Source organism: Pipistrellus hanaki (genome assembly GCF_964339955.1).
Source record: "Pipistrellus hanaki genome assembly, chromosome: 3".
NCBI classification, from domain to species: Eukaryota; Metazoa; Chordata; class Mammalia; order Chiroptera; family Vespertilionidae; genus Pipistrellus; species Pipistrellus hanaki.
In genome coordinates, this window is record NC_140505.1 from 35,216,996 (window position 1) to 35,234,102 (window position 17,107).

Consider the following 17,107-nt stretch of genomic DNA (forward strand, 5'->3'; position numbering starts at 1 on the left):
CATTGCAAGTATTTAAATGGGGAAGATTTAATATAGGGAAGTAGTTAGACAATTGTTAAAAGACCAGAAGAACAAAAATGGAAAGGTGTCAAGGGAAACAAAGGGGAGGAAGTGGTGCCACCAAAAGGTAAGAGCTCAGAGAAGGGGCCACCATCTCCAGAGCTACCACAGCCTCAAGAGCTGAGGTCATTAAGGCAGAACCACTGCTTCCTGCCGTGGCACTGTGGAGGAAGGGACACAGGCCCTTCAGAGATGCTGCCAAGAAATAGAAAGGATTGAGAGTAGAGGGAAAGCACTACTCACTCTTCCTACCAGCTGATAATCACCTCTGACTCCTATTGGCAGAATCTTAAGGAGCAAAGGACCCTGGGAAATGTAGTATGGGGAGTATAGAAGGACAGGCATAGATCTAATAGATATATAACACGTGCATTACATATCCATTTTCTGGATGCATAGTTCTTGCTAAATTACCATTTGTCTCTGCTTTCCTTAAAGCACTTTCTTCACTTTGTATAGAAGCTATGAGAAGGATGAAGGTCAACATGAAATAAAAGTAAATTTCAGTCTGTTGTTATTCTTTATTTTTTTAAATATATTTTATTGATTTTTTACAGAGAGGAAGAGAGAGAAAGAGGGACAGAGAGCTAGAACATTGATGAGAGAGAAACATCAACCAGCTGCGTCCTGCACACCCCCCACTGAGGATGTGCCCACAACCAATATACTACATGCCCTTGACCGGAATCAATCCTGGGACCTTTCAGTCTGCAGACCGATGCTCTATCCACTGAGCCAAACCGGTTTCAGCATGTTGTTATTCTTTAATAAATAGTAATAATAATCTTATCTAATAAAAGAGTAATATGCAAATTTACCAAATCTCTGCTACACCCACAAGCCATGCCCACCAGCCAATCAGGAGTGGATATGCAAATTAACAAAGATGGCTGTGGCCACGGAGAGAGCAGGAAGCTTGGGTTTCCCTGGCAATGGAGGTAGCCAAGCTTTCTGCCTGCCCTTGCCTGCCTTGGTGTCCGCTTAAGGCTACAAAGTTTCAATGATAGAAGATAAATAAATCCCAACAAAAATGGCTGCGGCCACGGAGCAAGCAGGAAGCTTGGCTTCACTCAAGTCTACAAAGTTTCAATTGTAGAAGATAAATAAATCCCAGATGGGCCGCCAGTGGTGTGTGGCCAGCCTGCAAACCACCATAGACCCCTCACCCAGGCAGCCCCATGCCCCAAGGGAACCCTCACCCTGATCTGGGACACCCTTCAGGGCAAACCACCTGGCCCCACCCATGCACCAAGCCTTTATCCTATCTAATCCTCCTATCTAATAAAAGAATAATAGGTAAATTAACTGTCACTCCAACAGATAAGATGGCTGCCCTCATGTGGTCAAAGATTACTGACCCCATGTGGACACAGATGGCCAGCAGGGGAGGGCAGTTGCGAGGGGCCAGGCCTTCAAGGGAGAGCAGTTGGGGGCAATCAAGCCTGCAGGGGAGGGCAGTTAGGGGTGACCAGGCCAGCAGAGGAGGAAAGTTAGGGGCAACCAGGCCTGCAGGAAAGGGCAGTTGGGGGGAACCCAGGCCTGCATGGGGAGAGCAGTTAGGACCAGGCCTGCAGGAGGGCAGTTAGGGTGACCACGCCTGCAGGGAAGGGCAGTTAGGGGCAAACAAGGCTGTCAGAGGAGCAGTTAGACATCAATGAGGCTGGCATGGGAGTGGTTAGGGTTGATCAGGCTGGCAGGCAGAAGCAGTTAGGGGCAATCAGGAAGGCACACAGGCAAACAGTTGGGAGTCAGCAGTCCTGGATTGTAAGAGGGATGTCCCTCAAGGGCTCCTGGATTGGAGAGGGTGCAGGCCAGACTAAGGGATACTCCCCTCCCCCCACCCACAAATGCACGAATTTTGTACACTGGGCCTCTAGTAATAGTCATAAATAGCAATATATGTGAGAAATTATATTGTTGCTTAAATGAAGTTATGCTGGTTTTCCTGGGTTTGTTAGAAAGAATGTCATCACAGATTTTTGTCTACTCAAATACATGTCATTTGCTGGAGAGAACTGACCAAGAAATCAATGGGAACATCAAATATAGAGAGACAATTAAATGTTGGAATAATTAGTAGTCTAAATTACTTTAAGGTTTTGAACTTTTCATATCATTTCCTTATTTAAGGTGTAAGATTCAGAAACTTGAGTTTCCAAGCCTCGTGGAAAATTCTGACAACATCTTAAGCAAATGGGTATTTGTAAATATTTTCATAATTCATTATATCTTTTTTGCATAACATGCCACCTATTTGCGGTGTGGGTCACAGGGCAAGGCAAAATGTTTCTGTTTCCTAAGGAAAAGACAGACCTGACAGTAAGAAAATAGCCTTAAACTCTGATAAATGTTATCATTTGTACTTTGTAGAGTTAAAGGAACCAGGTTCATTCAGATGAGATGTGCATTTGAACTGAGTTAAAGAGGGCAAGAGGGTCACCTGCTAAAACATCCATCACTTTCTCCCTTGGCGAACTTTTGGTAACTATGCAAATTGAGAGCCAGCCATTTTGTTTTCTGTTCCAAAGTTAGATAGCATTGCCTGTCAAAAGAAAGCAATAAATAATCCTCTCCTTTCTAAAGGAGGCTAGCAGGCTCCAAATGACCAAGGTTCTACAGCACCACTTACGACTTTTCCAGGGAGTTTACAAGTCTGGTCTCATAGTTGTTTATGAAGCTCAGATGTAGGCAGAAAGAGGCACAAACGACGGTGAAGTTGACACATGTAGCTTGTAATCACATTAAATATTTTATTTACCCTTAACTAAAAACTTACCGAAGAGGGACTATGTGAAGTCTTCCTAGAAAAGGACTAGTGATTAAGTTTTTAACTTCTCTCTCATCAACTAGCCTGAAATATGATTTGACACCTGGAGTCACTGACTTATGGGTTCCAGGTAAGATGTTGTAGGCTGGGGAGCTACACCACCTGGTTCTAAGCTGGCCCTACTATTTCTAGATGTATAACTTTGGATATGTTACTTAATTACTCTGTGCCTCAGTTACTTCAGATGTAAAATGGGGATAGATGTCTACTTCTTTGGGATTGTTTTGAGTATTAAGTAAATTGATGTGGAAAATTAGAAAGTCAATCCAGGTTAGATATTATTTGATTTGGGGTTTGTTTTCAGTTATGTTTTAGATGAATAGAAATACTGGAAAGTTGATTTTTCCAGTCCATGCTTTGTTTTCAGTATGCAGATCTAAATCGCCACGTGGATGCGTTGAATGCGTGGAGGAACGCCACTGTGCTGAAGCCGGAGCACAGCCTGGCGTGGAACAACATGATCATACTCCTCGATAACACAGGTACAGAGAGGTGAATTGCCTAAGTCAGGGGAGTCGTTTCCTGGGACAGTACCACTGAGTCACTAGGAAATGTAGACTTTTGGGGAGGGTTTTCCTAGTGTGTGCTAGAGTTGTTGTTTTTAAAAATTGTGATGGGTTTTAATATTTTGCATTACAAAATGTCTATTCTTCTAGAACATGGAGCTTCCTTTGATAGAATATAAATGCCTGGGGGAATGGTACTTGGCTTAACATTGGAGTTGAGTCATGATGAAGGAAAATGTGTGCTTACCTCCCATTTCTCCGAAGCCTGTTCTCTGGGAGCGGCAATGCTCTGGGCTTGTGCAGTGGGCGGTGCGAGGTCCTTGCTCTAAAGCTCACGGACTGTTCTCAAAGCACAGGCCCTCAAACGTCACTCAGAGATTCCCATTTTATATATAATTCTAACAACAGCCTTGGCGATCTAGTTCCTTAGCCCTTGGGAGGCTTGACCCACTAGGAGACACTCTGCTCCTCTGGTTTTAAAAATTCAAGCATCTCCTAAGAAATGGTAGTTTTCACTTGGCAGACTCTGGAGCCAGTGAGTAAGAGATACTTCTAATGAGTGTGGAGAAGAGATACTTCATTGTTTCTAATGAAAGCATAGAACATGTCCTTTGGTACGATACATATCCCGTGATTAAAGTGTTCCTGCGATGTTCTTATTCCACAGTCTTGTTTTCTCTGATTTGGGTATAATTGGTATCTGGGAGAAAATTAAAATCAGGTTTCATACAGCATTTAATCAAAAGCGGTTTCTGTATTACGTCGGAACGGCACTGGGCTGCATTGGCTTTGCAACTGATAGGATCGTGTGTGTGTGTGTGTGTGTGTGTGTGTGTGTGTGGTGTTACACATTTACATTTTCTTAAGTAGTTAATTCATAATCATTGTGTCTAATGTACATAAACCCTGTTGGAGAGAAACCAAAAATGCTACTACTTGTTTTTCCTTTTTTTACTCGCAGGTAACTTAGCCCAAGCCGAAGCAGTTGGAAGAGAGGCGCTGGAATTAATACCCAATGATCACTCTCTCATGTTCTCGTTGGCAAACGTTCTGGGAAAGTCCCAGAAATACAAGGTGTGTGTGAACTGCAGGCCGTGGTTTCAATGAATGCCAGCCTCTGACAGAAACCATGCATGTTACTTGGGCCCAGTTAAATTCGGAATTAGACCAAAACAGGGGGAGCAGTACACCGGTGTGGCTTGGTCAGTTTGCTTCCTGGAGAAGCCCCAAAAAAGGGTCAGACTCTGTGTTCTTTGTCATTGGAATTCACTGCCATTGCTCAAAGGTGGGCGGGAGGAGAAGCCCAAGAAGAGGTTCATCATAGCAGATGCCCAAGCCCCACCCTGGCGAGAAGCTGTGAGTCCGCCCCTTGCAGTGGGGCTGGCGCTCTGGTTTAGGTGAGGGTGACATCTTCCACACAAAAGGAAATAACAGCCCACAGAGAATGCAGGACTGCTTCTTGCTGCTTCCAAGTGTTTCCTCATCGCAAGTTAAGTTTAGGTCATCTGCACGGCCCTAGAAATTCCTGGCCAATGAAAAACCCAAGATCACTTACCCGGGCTCTATCTGACTGGGTTGGCCAGGAGTAGACTGTGAATCCGAAAAGGTGTGCTGAAGAGGGACTCAGTGTTGCTAATACTGGTGATATCAAGCTTTAATTCTACCAGCATCACCAAGGGAGAGTGTTAGAACGCAGCTGTCCACCGTCCTCCCCAGTACATTGTCGGTTGCGTAAGGTCGGGGGATTGGCAGTGTTAGCCGGCATCCTCGGTATCTAACACAGATGCTGCAGAAAACACTTTTAGAAGCAGCGCTTTAGTCCATGCATGAGGGACATTTTTCCTTTTAAATTTTGATTTTAATCGCACTAGGCATCAAGGTGGCGATTAATTCATACTTGCCTGTTATTTACCTCTCCTGTCCTGCTCATTAGGTATCATTGCCAGTATCATTTCCTATAACAACAGTTAACATATTTCTTGCATTTATCTCATTTTTTAATGTCAGGTTGTTTAATAGCTTCAATATCCATCTTAGCATTTCTAGATTGTACTCCAGAGATGACTTTTTGAAGGGTTAAGTTTTATTTTTTTACGGATCTATTTGTGTAGAGGTGTGGGTGCAGAAAGGAGGTGAGGTGTGTGTGTTTCCCTTCTAATGACCTTTCCAGCCATCTGTGTCAGCCTGGGGCATCTTGGGGAAGGCCAGGGACCATCTCCAGTGAGTCTTCAAGACTCAGCTGAGGTGAGGAAACCGAAATGAAACCTGAACTGAAGGGCTTGCTATGAACTCTTCAGGAGCTACCTAAGGAGGGATGGGGTGGTACATTATGAGCTGTGAGTCAGCCACCACGCCCTGGCTTCATACATTTTTTAAATTCGAGATTTGGAACTTTAAACCACTGTTTAGGGTTTTCTCCCACAGAAGTGACACCTGTTGCTATTGGTCAGCCATTGCAACCTGTTCCTGCAGAGCCCCGGGCGGGCAGCTCTGGAGAGGAGGCCGAGATGGGGCTCTCCGGGTACCCGGAGCCTGGCCTCCTGCTCGGCACGGTCCCCACAGGGACAGATGCCTGCTGCCCGTCAGCTCCCTTTCCACCTAAGCTTTTGCTGTTCCAGAGTCTCATGAACTTTTGATGAGTCTCTTTGGTGAGCCTGAAGCCTTTTTGAGGTCAGAGTCCTTGGTCCTATTTTTCCATCTCCACTGCTGCCCAGCGTGCTAATGGGCCTCTATTAAGTGCCCCAGGAGTAATTGGGAAATGGCTGAATGCGCCTCACATTTGGCTCTGAGACATTTAAGCTTCCAGAATCTCTGTTGAGACTTTGGTGTGCAGAGTGAGTGTTCTCGTTATTATACCCCTGTGACTACGGGACATCTGCTTATGCGAGCAGCCCTTTTTACCTAACAGCAGTCACTTAACCAATCCTTACTTTACTCATCTGTACAACAGAAATGATAGAGGGAAAAATGCACAAGAAGGTAATTTATAACTACTGAATGGTGTGTATATGTGTGTATATATACTAGTATATACAGTAATTTTAGTTCAATGATTATTAAATTAAATTCTAAGGATCATTAAAACCAACTAGATTTGATATAACTTATTGCCATTTAATTTCCAATTTATGGCTAATGTGGTACAGCAAAAATAGAAGAATAATGTTTTAGTGCTTAAAATACTCCCTCTCGACCTAATTCCTCTTTCTATATTGCCTGTTCCACAGATTATGTTTACAGAGCAGTTTCCCCAATTCCAGACATTTATGTCACATCTTCATGAATTTCTTTGGCCACATCTACATATTACTTTTTTTTTATTATTATTTACTTAATTACCTTTATTTAAATTTTTAACACAGAAACATGTATTAAAGTGGAAGCATAGTATTGCTACAAATGTAAGATAACTGAAAATAAAATAATTTTTCTAAATCTCAGGTAGGCACTATTGCTGGCCAGGGCTCTGATCCTGAGGTTTGCCTTCTTTTAGCTTCAAAGGGAGAATAACAGACGTTGAGGTTGTGGCCCCCAAATCACCACCAGACAGAGACTTTTGTGTGGGGTGAACGGGAAGAAAGGAAGGCAAATTAGAGGGAACCACTCACTTCCTATGTGACTTGTGGTTTCATTTTAACTCTGGACTGCCTACATGAGGCCCTTGTTGGAGCAGGCTCCAGGATGGATGGCCCTTGCGAAACTCTGTCTGTGGTTTAAGGGTGCTGCCCTGCCAGCCAGTGTGGCTGAACTGACCTCTGACTGCCCCGTCCGCTCCACCTAGACATAAAGACCCTGGCTTATTCCCTCGCAAGGCCTTTCTCTGCCTCACATGTTGCCCTAAACCAGTGGGCAGCAAACTGCAGCTCGCTAGCCACATGTGGCTCTTTGGTCCCTTGAGATTTTAGCAAAGGCCAGCTTAGGAGTACCCTAATTAAATTAACAACACTGTATCTGCCTATATAGTTTAAGTTTAAAAAATTTGGCTCTCAAAAGAAATTTCAATCGCTGTCCTGTTGATATTTGGCTCTGTTGACTAATGAGTTTGCCAACCACTGCCCTACCCCTTTGTTAAGTCCATCTTGTCTATTGCACTTCAGAAAATAATATTCTTTTTCCTTTTCTGTGAATGAAAAAATATACCTGATTTAAAATGGGAGTTCATTTATTTATTCCTTGGCATAAATCAGCATGTTCCCTGGGTCTCTAAGCATCCACACACTCCCACAGAAGATCAGTTTATAGACAGTTCATTGCTCTCCGGAACAGGGCATTACAAGGCCTGATCTAGGAGCATTTTCTGGGCCTGGAATGCCCACAGACGTTTGTAATGGAAACAGGCCTGTGGCCCAGCCCTGCCTCCCAAGCCCACGTACAGCCCCAGAGGCCAAGGAAGCCTCTTTTCAAGGTTGCCCCGGTGCCGTCTGAGAGGGAGGTTGTCCAGCCCACACTCTCCGTGCCCCCCAGACCTGCCCTTCCTCCCGGCACCTCTTTTGTCAACGTGCCATCATTTTCCTATCTTCCAGGCTCATTTTTTCCTCCCCCATCACCTCGCTGGTTTTCCTGTTTTCCCATTCCTTCCCACCCAGCCTCCTCCTCACCTCTCGGGGTTCAGGCCGTGCCTAGCCAAGGGCAGCAGCCCCTAATGGGGCGTAAGCCCTGAGACCCTCCCTGTGCACAGCGCCCCGAACGTTCCCACACTTGACTTCGGCGCCACGCCATCTTCAGTGATGTCCACACGGGTGGGCATTTGAGAAATTAGTTCATCAAGCAGTGAGTCCAGCATCCTCCAACTCCTGACTTGGTTTTTATCTGTCAGCTTTCTCTCGCTAGCACATTGGGCATGTCTCGGAGCGTTTTAAACTAGACTCAGATTCCCTGGCTTTCCTATTTCTCAAATTTTAGGTTTTAAATGGAAATATTTAAGAATCATCAGAAATAGCACTGCTACTTAGAAACTACTACAAATCTCTACAGTTCACTTGATTTCCCCCCCCCCCCCCCCCCCCCCCCCCCCCCCGGTGTTCCTAAGAGAGCAGGAAAATCTTAGGCCTCCTTGAAGGAGTTGCAGCCTCTAAAACGTGGGATGTGGGCGCCATGTCTGAGCTGAGCTCTGAGAGGGATGCTTGCCGACATCCCGTGTGCTGTTTTCCCCCTTGGACGACGTTTCTAAAACACACACGTTCTCCTGCCACTTCTGTCGAGAAGGTGGTTTCAGAGATGTCCGCCCCCACCCCCTTCCCAGCCTGCTCCTCAGGAGTGCCGCTGGCCATCCTGGAGCAGGGGAACGAGACGTCTTACACTTTATGAAGTGCTAGGACCTGCCCTGGGAAGCCCACCTGGAAAAACCCGCCAGCCCAGGGCACCCACCGACAGAATGAGTGGACCTGTCCTCACACTGGAGAGCTCGCTGGGCCCTTCGGCATCAGGAGTAAATGGCGGGAATGGCTGTCCCCAGCAGGTGTCGGTGAGACCCACCAGGCATCTTTATTTCTCCACATTTGGGTGGAAAGGGACCAGCCAGCCGGCCATGGCCAGTAACGATCAGGGAAGCAAACACTCGGCCGTGCTTCCTCTGACCTCACTGGAAGTGAGTTCTACATGAGGGAAATGCAAATCTATAGAAAGATCCGTTCACACACACCAGGGGCATTTGGTCACGGGCATGTACAGTACTGCGATGGCTCAGGTGACAGGCGGCTGCCTCTCCCTCATTCTCTCTGCTCATTTTTTCCAGCTGAGAGAAGGGGCTGCTTCTGGGCTGTGGGCTTTTGGGGGAGATTAAAAGAGCCCCAACTCCTTCCTACCTTGAGTACCCTGGAAATGAGCTCCTTGATGCTGACTGGAAATGACACTTTCAAAAGAAAAGAGAAGAGGAGAAAAGGACACCTTCATAGGTGTCTTCAACAGTCCAGCCCTTTTTAGTCTTTGACCTTCACTTGCCCTCCTCCGCACCCTGAGCTGAGCTACTTGCCTGAAGTCCGAGAATTCCTGCCATGTCATTAAGGCAGGTGGCAGAGCTCATTAGCATATTCATTTTCTCTCTTCAGCCATCATCGCTTCCCATTGCTCTCACTCCACTATGACCCTGTCCCCTTTGCCCTGTCACACGCTCCCCCGATTGTCCTTCCAAGCCTCTTCTCAACAGGGCGTGGCTGTGCTGGGCTTCCCGGTGTCCCCGGGAGAAGAATGAGGTGGAACCAAAACAGCACATTGAGCGTTCGGAAACCATAGGCAATAACACTGTGCACTGGTTTTGTATTGTGCGCATTACCTTTTTATGTATCTCATTTTTTTAGGAATCGGAAGCGTTATTCCTCAAAGCAATTAAAGCTCATCCAAATACCGCAAGTTACCATGGCAATTTGGGTAAGGAAATTTTTCCATTTGGATCGTATGGAAAGTCTGTGTAATTTTGATGAAATGGGTGGATTTCTGTAAAACGGATACTGGAAAAGTAGATTTTTCAAACCTAGCCTGTATCATGCTTTCAAAATGTGTGTTTTGTTTTGTTGTTGTTGTTGTTGTTGTTGTAGATTTTTCAAACCTAGCCTGTATCATGCTTACAAAATGTGTGTTTTGTTTTGTTGTTGTTGTTGTTTAAGAAATCATTATACTAGCCGGAACCGGTTTGGCTCAGTGGTAGAGCGTCGGTCTGCGGACTGAAAGGTCCCGGATTCGATTCCGGTCAAGGGCATGTACCTTGGTTGCGGGCACATCCCCGGTAGGGGGTGTGCAAGAGGCAGCTGGTCGTTGTTTCTCTCTCATCGACGTTTCTAGCTTTCTATCTCTCTCCCTTGTTCTCTGTAAAATATCAATAAATCATTATACTAAAATGGGAGGTAAATAATAGTCATATTTACAGATCTTAGTTATGTGACCAGGACAGTCTCCCACATCATTCACTCTGATGATAAAACTTGGGTTTTCCTTCTTTATGAGAAGGGTTTTAGGAATGCTAAACAGATGTGCTGTGGAATTTTGACTTACAGCCTTTTCCCGTCTTGCCTAGTGGACCTTCCATTCTAGCCTGTCCTCCACTTTCTTCTGTTCTCCTTTGCCTCAGCTAGAAATGCATTTGCAAAGATTTGTCCCCTAGAATTCTTTTCTTCCGTTATACATCTCAATAACTAAGATTTTTAGAGCACCGTAGGTTGATGTTCAAAATGCTCAATCGTGTGACTATTTTTCCCCCCCCCCACCAAATCTGTTCCCTACAGACTCTGTAGTCATGACCCATGCATGGTTGCTCTTCTGCCCGTCTAGCAAGTTGGTTTTACCTACACAATCTTTATCATCTTCAGAAGCTTGCCATTCTAATAATTAGATTTACTCTAGGGTCAGACCTCTATGTGAGCACCCTTATTTTCAACTGGCAACAAACAAGGTAGTATTTGGGGAAATTTTTTTTTTAATTAATATATTTTTAATTGATTTTTACAGAGAGGAAGGGAGAGGGATAGAGAGCTAGAAACATCGATGAGAGAGAAACATCAACCAGCTGCCTCCTGCACACCCCCCACCGGGGATGTGCCCACAACCAATGTACATGCCCTTGACCGGAACCGAACCCGGGACTTTTCACTCCGCAGACCGGTGCTCTATCCACTGAGCCAAACTGGTTTCGGCTGGGGGATCTTAATGTAAAATAAATAGGGCTCTGAGCAATGAGGGAGCCCACCCTAGCTATTCAGCCTGGCTTCCTAGAAATGTCACGGCAGGACTGAGAAACATAAGGCACTCTTCCCTTTTACCTTTTATGTAAGAATGTTGCTGTAGGGAGACGGCTCATGCCTAGTGATACGAAGACCACCCCCCAGGACTGACTTGGGGGTGTTTCAGCGGACAATCACAGGGAGTGTGATTCCAATAAATAAAGTCTGTGGTACAGGCAATATTGTTTTAAACACTGATTGTTGAAAACAGTTTCAGAGGCTCTTCAGTACTTCTTTGTAGAAGTGGTTGGGAACACGGCGAGGTATTGAGAGCGTGCCCAGTGAAACGCCTCTCTTGCTATTTCAGCTGTGCTCTATCATCGCTGGGGGCATCTGGACCTGGCCAAAAAACACTATGAGATCTCCCTGCAGCTCGACCCCGCGGCACCGGGAACTAAAGAGAATTACGGCCTCCTGCGACGCAAGCTGGAACAGATGCAAAAGAAGGACGGCTGATCCTTTCTCTTCCTCCATTTGGCGTGTGTTTGTGTGCATGAGGCGTATCGCTAATATCCTATGGTTACGTTTCAACATTTTAAAATCTTACGTGTTCTTATTCTGTTTTCTTTTTTTCCTATGAAAACAAAGACATGCAAAAAGATGACAGCACCAGCAGTATATACTCTTGAATACGTGATGAGGTTTTTGCATTGAAGTTGTATTTTTTCAGACCACTCAAATATAAGTCCCAAGATTTCCAGAATGAAATCTTTTTTTTTTTTTTTTTAATTCAAAAGAAAAAGAGAAAAATATTATCTGGAGCAACTTACACTAGAATTAACCCTGCCTTCGGGATGTGAACCGTGCTGTGTAAACTAGCACTTATTCAACATCGGCTGTGAACAGGAAAGGACAAGCTGATTCCTACAATTTATGTAAATATCAAATGTGTCTGTATATTAGGCATTTTATTTAATGACAACAAAGGGTAAATTAAGATTTTTGGGTTTCTTAATCTTTTAAATAATATAGTATGAACTTCATGTGTAAGGAAATATATTTATGTGTACTTTTATGTTTTGGACAGGGCAAATAATTGAGTGAAGAATGGAAATGTTAACATCTAGTGCATTTATATACCTTTTCCTTCATAGGAAGAAGTTCACTCCTGCAATATTTTTTGGATTCTCCAACTCCTGTAGTTTCATAACACAGGAAATTGTGTAGCATTCTACATGAATTGTTACTACTAATAGAAAATCCAAGCTATGCTACAGGCAAAAGCAGGCAGCCTGGTGTCTTTATGTGTTATATCCAGTAGTAAGAGGGCTACACATCTATGTAAGTTGCTTTTTTAATGTTTTTAGCTGTAAAGCAGTTTACCATCTGGCTTAAGGGAATCCTAGTCATCACTATATTCAGAAAACGCAAGATGTGTATTTTTCTCTCAAAGGAAGCCACATTTGGGGAGTTTGTTGTATTTTTAAGAATCGGATTATTTTTCTATTTTACTTGCTCAAAATAATCATGTTTGTTCTGTTTCATTCTTCTATGTATGTTGACTTAATGATTTATACAATCTCTGATTTCTTACGCAGTAAAATTATTGCACAAATCCTGTCGAGTGTGTGGCTTCTATTTGGCTTTAGGCGCCATTTAACAGAATTTTATATATATAAAATAAAATATATATATATAAAATAAAATAATATATATATATATATATTATTTTATTTTATTTTATTTTTACCCAGGGTCAGTCAGAGGACTGGGTGAATAGATCCCACTTTGAGATGAATTTGATTCTCTGCACTTTCTTGGGGGGGTGTGAAACTACTTAGAATTGTATATCAGTAATTGTAATTTAATTGGTTCCATTACATCAGAAAACAAAGTGCTGAGGATTGACATAAATCAGAAAAGAAGATGCTGTGTTTCAAACATTTCTTAATTGGTTCCAAAATAGCAATAACAGTTTATAGATCCGTTAGGAGCAGGAGCTGTCTTATTCTTATTTAGGTCTTTACAGTGCTTAACATGACAGATAACAGATACACTATATGCTTGTTGATATTTTTTTTTTTTAAATCAAATTTCTTTAAAATAGTACTTCTCTTCTGAGCTTCGACCTATGAATTGGGAGGTCAAGACTCGATCCCCCTTTGGGGCACGTACCCGGGTTGTGGGTGTGATCCCCAGTGGGGGAGAGCAGGCAGCAGCCAATCAATGATTCTCATCATTGACGTTTCTATTTCTCTCTCCCTTCCTCTCTGAAATCAATAAAAATGTATTTTAAAAAACAGACATGGGGGGAGTTTCCAGTTGGGAAAATCTTGAGATTCCTAATCGTCATCTTTCGCCTCCCTGGTAGTGAGCATCATGAATCCCAGGTGGCGATCTGGGCTTGTTCTTGGTTTGTTTAACATGTGTTACTGCTGCAACTCTTCCCTGTTTTAATGCAGGCTTACATTTATTTCTTAATGGATTTTGCATCTTGAGACCCATTATTCATTCCCCTGCCTGGCCAAGAAGACAGTACTGGACTGCGGCAGTAATCCCACAGTCCTCCTTCCTCTTTTTCTCCCCCTCCGGTGAGCTCCACCCCAGAATGTCCCCACCAGTGTCTGTCTCTGATTAGTGTGTCTCCTCCCTCGGTGGCCTCTCTTAAATCCAGTACAGCTTTTCAAAGCCATTGTCCATCTTAACCTCCATCCTACTAGATTTTAGGTTAACATCGGCAATCTGAGACTGTTTCTCCTCTTCTGTCATGTTTATTTGGAGATAATTATAGATTCACATGCAGTTGTAAGAAATAATAAAGAGCTGTAACCCGTTTGGCTCAGTGGATAGAGCATCAGCCTGCAGACAAGGGTCTCAGGTTCGATTCCAGTCAAGGGCATGTACCTTGGTTGTGGGCACATCCCCAATAGGGTGTGTGCAGGAGGCAGCTGGTCGATGTTTCTCTCATCGATGTTCCTAACTCTCTGTCCCTCTCCCTTCCTTTCTGTGGAAGTCAATAAAATATATATATTTTAAAAAAAGAAATAATAAAGAGACCTCATATACCCTGCACCCAGTTTGCCCCAATGGTAACATCTTGCATGACTGGAGTACATTACCATAGCCAGGATATTGGCATTGATGCACCCACCAGCCTCATTCAGATGTCACCAGTCTTACATAAACTCACTTGCATGATGTGCTCTGTGCGGTTTTTATCACACCTATGGTCACCATAGTGAAGATACAGAACAGTTCCATTACAAGGATCTCTCGAGCCATTTTCATGTTACTACTTTTTTCAAAATACTTTCTTGAGCACTGCCTGTGTACTAGCAGTGCTCTAGCTGCTGTGATACAATGGAAAATGAAAACAGATGGGTCAGAGATTGAGCATTGACCTACGAACCAGGAGGTTATGGTTCGATTCCCGGTCAGCGCACATGCCTAGGTTGCAGGCTTAATCACCAGTGGGGGCATGCAGGAGGCAGCCAACCAATCAATGATTCTCTTTCATCATTGCTGTTTCTATCTCTTTTTCTCCCTTTCTGAAATCAATAAAAAATATACACAAAAAAATAAACAATAATAAAACGGAGGGGATTCCTGCCCTTGGGGAAGCTCACAGTTTAGGTTACCTCAACCTTCTTGTATACCCCGGTGACGGTGACCCATGCTGGTGGAGGCATCTGGGACCAAGCTATTGTTAACAGGCCCTCTCCAGGGGACTTCTCCGGGAGCCGCTCATTCACGTAGTTTCCTGCCAAGGTTGTCAGGACATTTCTTTCCTTCTGTGTTGCAAATTCACCCTCAGTTTGTAAATCTATTTTTCCCCCCCGGAGGCAATGAAACAGAATCATCTCAAATGTTTGTGGTATCTGCTTCCTAAGAACAGATATTGGTTCAGCTGCCTTTGCCTTCTTCTTTGACCTCATATTGATATAAAAACTTGGCTAGGCATCCAGGGAAAACAGAGTTCTGCTGGGACAAGAGTTGAGTAACCCTGATTTTCAGTAAAGTGAGACATTTAATATTACTTGATTCATTCATAAATACCAAATATGATTATTACAGTCTCATTGTAAAACCCCTCACAGTCTTGTCTTAAATGGTCTCCCTCGGCTCTAAATTGTACCAAGAAGATATTGGTTTGGTGATGGCCTCTTTCAGGATGAGGTTCCTCACAAAATGCTGATCAGAGCTGATCTAGTTCAAAGCAGAAGAAGCCAAGGTCCTGCATGGGACAGTCTGGTTACAATGAAGCAGACAAGGAGAGAATGGTGGAGACAGGAGCCCAGGGGATGCTAACAAATACTACACGTCTTCACGTGTTCTTTAAACTTATAGAAAGCACAGTTTATATTTACATGGGCTTTTTGAGAGGAACAGAATTGGAGTGGGGAGAGACTTCTCCTTTGCAAATTTCTGCATTATTTGAAATAAATTTTCTTTCTAAATAAAGGAACATGTGTGACAGCACAGAGAAATTTTTATTCAAGAGAGCCGTGGATGCATTTGCAATAAAGCTGTGATAAGGTTCCTGCTGGGAAAGAAACACCATAAGGGAAACTCAGGTAACCAGGGTGTTTGCTAAATTGCTTTGCCCAACAGACAAGAGAGACGCTGAGGAGTCTCGGGCCCCAGAGCAGTGCTGAGTGACAAGAATTGGGGAGGCAGCATTTTTTCAGATTATTGGCTGAACTACTGGAGTGCAGCCATACAGACTCTTCTCTGAAGCGTGTCTTTAAATCGTCAGTGAATTCTGTGTACTCTGTGGTTGTCTGGAAACAGCTGTCATTTGGGTACACAAAGCTTGAATGTGCAATGAAAGCATGTTATAACTGGATTTGAATCCCATTCTTTTGTAGGAACTTAGGCCAGTAGTCGGCAAACTCAGTCAGCAGAGCCAAATATCAAGAGTACAACGATTGAAATTTCTTTTGAGAGCCAAATTTTTAAAACTTAAACTGTATAGGTAGGTATATTGTTATTAATTAGGGTACTCCTAAGCTGGCCTTTGCTAAAACCTCAAGAGACCAAAGAGCCACATGTGGCTCGAGAGCCACAGTTTGCCGACCACTGACTTAGGCAAGTGTAGTGGGTTGAATTGTGTCCTCCAAAATTCATGGCCACCTGGAAATAGGGTCTTTACAGATACAATTAGTTAAGAAGGTAGAGAGGAAATCATACCGGATTTAGGGTGGACCCTAAATCCAAAGACGGGTATCACGTAAAATAAGAAGGCCATGGGCGGACGGAGGCAAAAATTGGACTAATGCTGCCACAAACCAAAGTATACCAGGGAGCCACCGAGAACGGAAAGAGACCAGGAAGGATCCATCCACCAGGAAAGAGCCTTCCGAGGGAGGTAGTGCCCTCACCTTGACTTTGGACTTCTGGCCTCCAGAACAACATTTCTACCTGAAGCCACCCAGCCCGTGCTGTTTTATGGCTGACCTAGGAAACTAACGCAGCGACTCAGCTTCCTCGTCCATAAAACGGGGTGTGATATGACCTTTTGCCCAGGATTACTGGGAGGTTTAAATGAGACGAGTTATATAAAGCCCTAGACCACTGCTTGGCACATAATCTACATATACTGTATATTTATATATATAATGGAAGAATATGCAACTTTGTCCAGGACGCCCTCACGGTATGACCAGCTGGAACGGGTGGGCGTGGCTTCCTGCTGCAGGTGTGGGGGGAGTTGGGGGAGGGATGTGAGGCTGTGTCAAAAAAAATGCATTCACATGCCCTACAGCACAAAACATCCCAGCAGATAACTCCATGCAGGTTATTGTGTTAATCACAATGATTACACAATACTGATGACACAATAAACTTATTTTCACTGAAAAAAAATAACATCTTCACTTAAAGATGCCCCAGTAAGGCTGCTGAGGCTTTCATCCGTCCCTTTCTGCACCGAAGATGGCAGAAGTTCCAGGAGGAAGGGCTCCAGTTTCGCTTTCTCAGCACCCAGCTGGGAGGCCTCCCTGGGCAGCTCTCCCGTCTGAGCCCTGAGTAGGATGGGCGCTCCACTCCGGCCCAGGAGCCCC

The 17,107-nt window shown here is 44.1% G+C and overlaps 1 protein-coding gene across 1 annotated transcript in view; it reads left to right on the forward strand.

Annotated features, from left to right (window-relative positions):
* The window catches only part of TMTC4 (transmembrane O-mannosyltransferase targeting cadherins 4), a 60,814-nt gene extending 48,980 nt beyond the window's left edge, over window positions 1–11,834 (forward strand). Inside the window, exons 15-18 of the mRNA XM_084880265.1 lie at window positions 3,255–3,369; window positions 4,355–4,467; window positions 9,690–9,759; window positions 11,413–11,834. Of these exons, the coding sequence (XP_084736391.1) occupies window positions 3,255–3,369; window positions 4,355–4,467; window positions 9,690–9,759; window positions 11,413–11,561 (447 nt within the window). The 3' untranslated portion in view covers window positions 11,562–11,834. The remainder of the gene's footprint in view (window positions 1–3,254; window positions 3,370–4,354; window positions 4,468–9,689; window positions 9,760–11,412) is intronic.
* The last annotated feature ends 5,273 nt before the right edge of the window (window positions 11,835–17,107 follow it).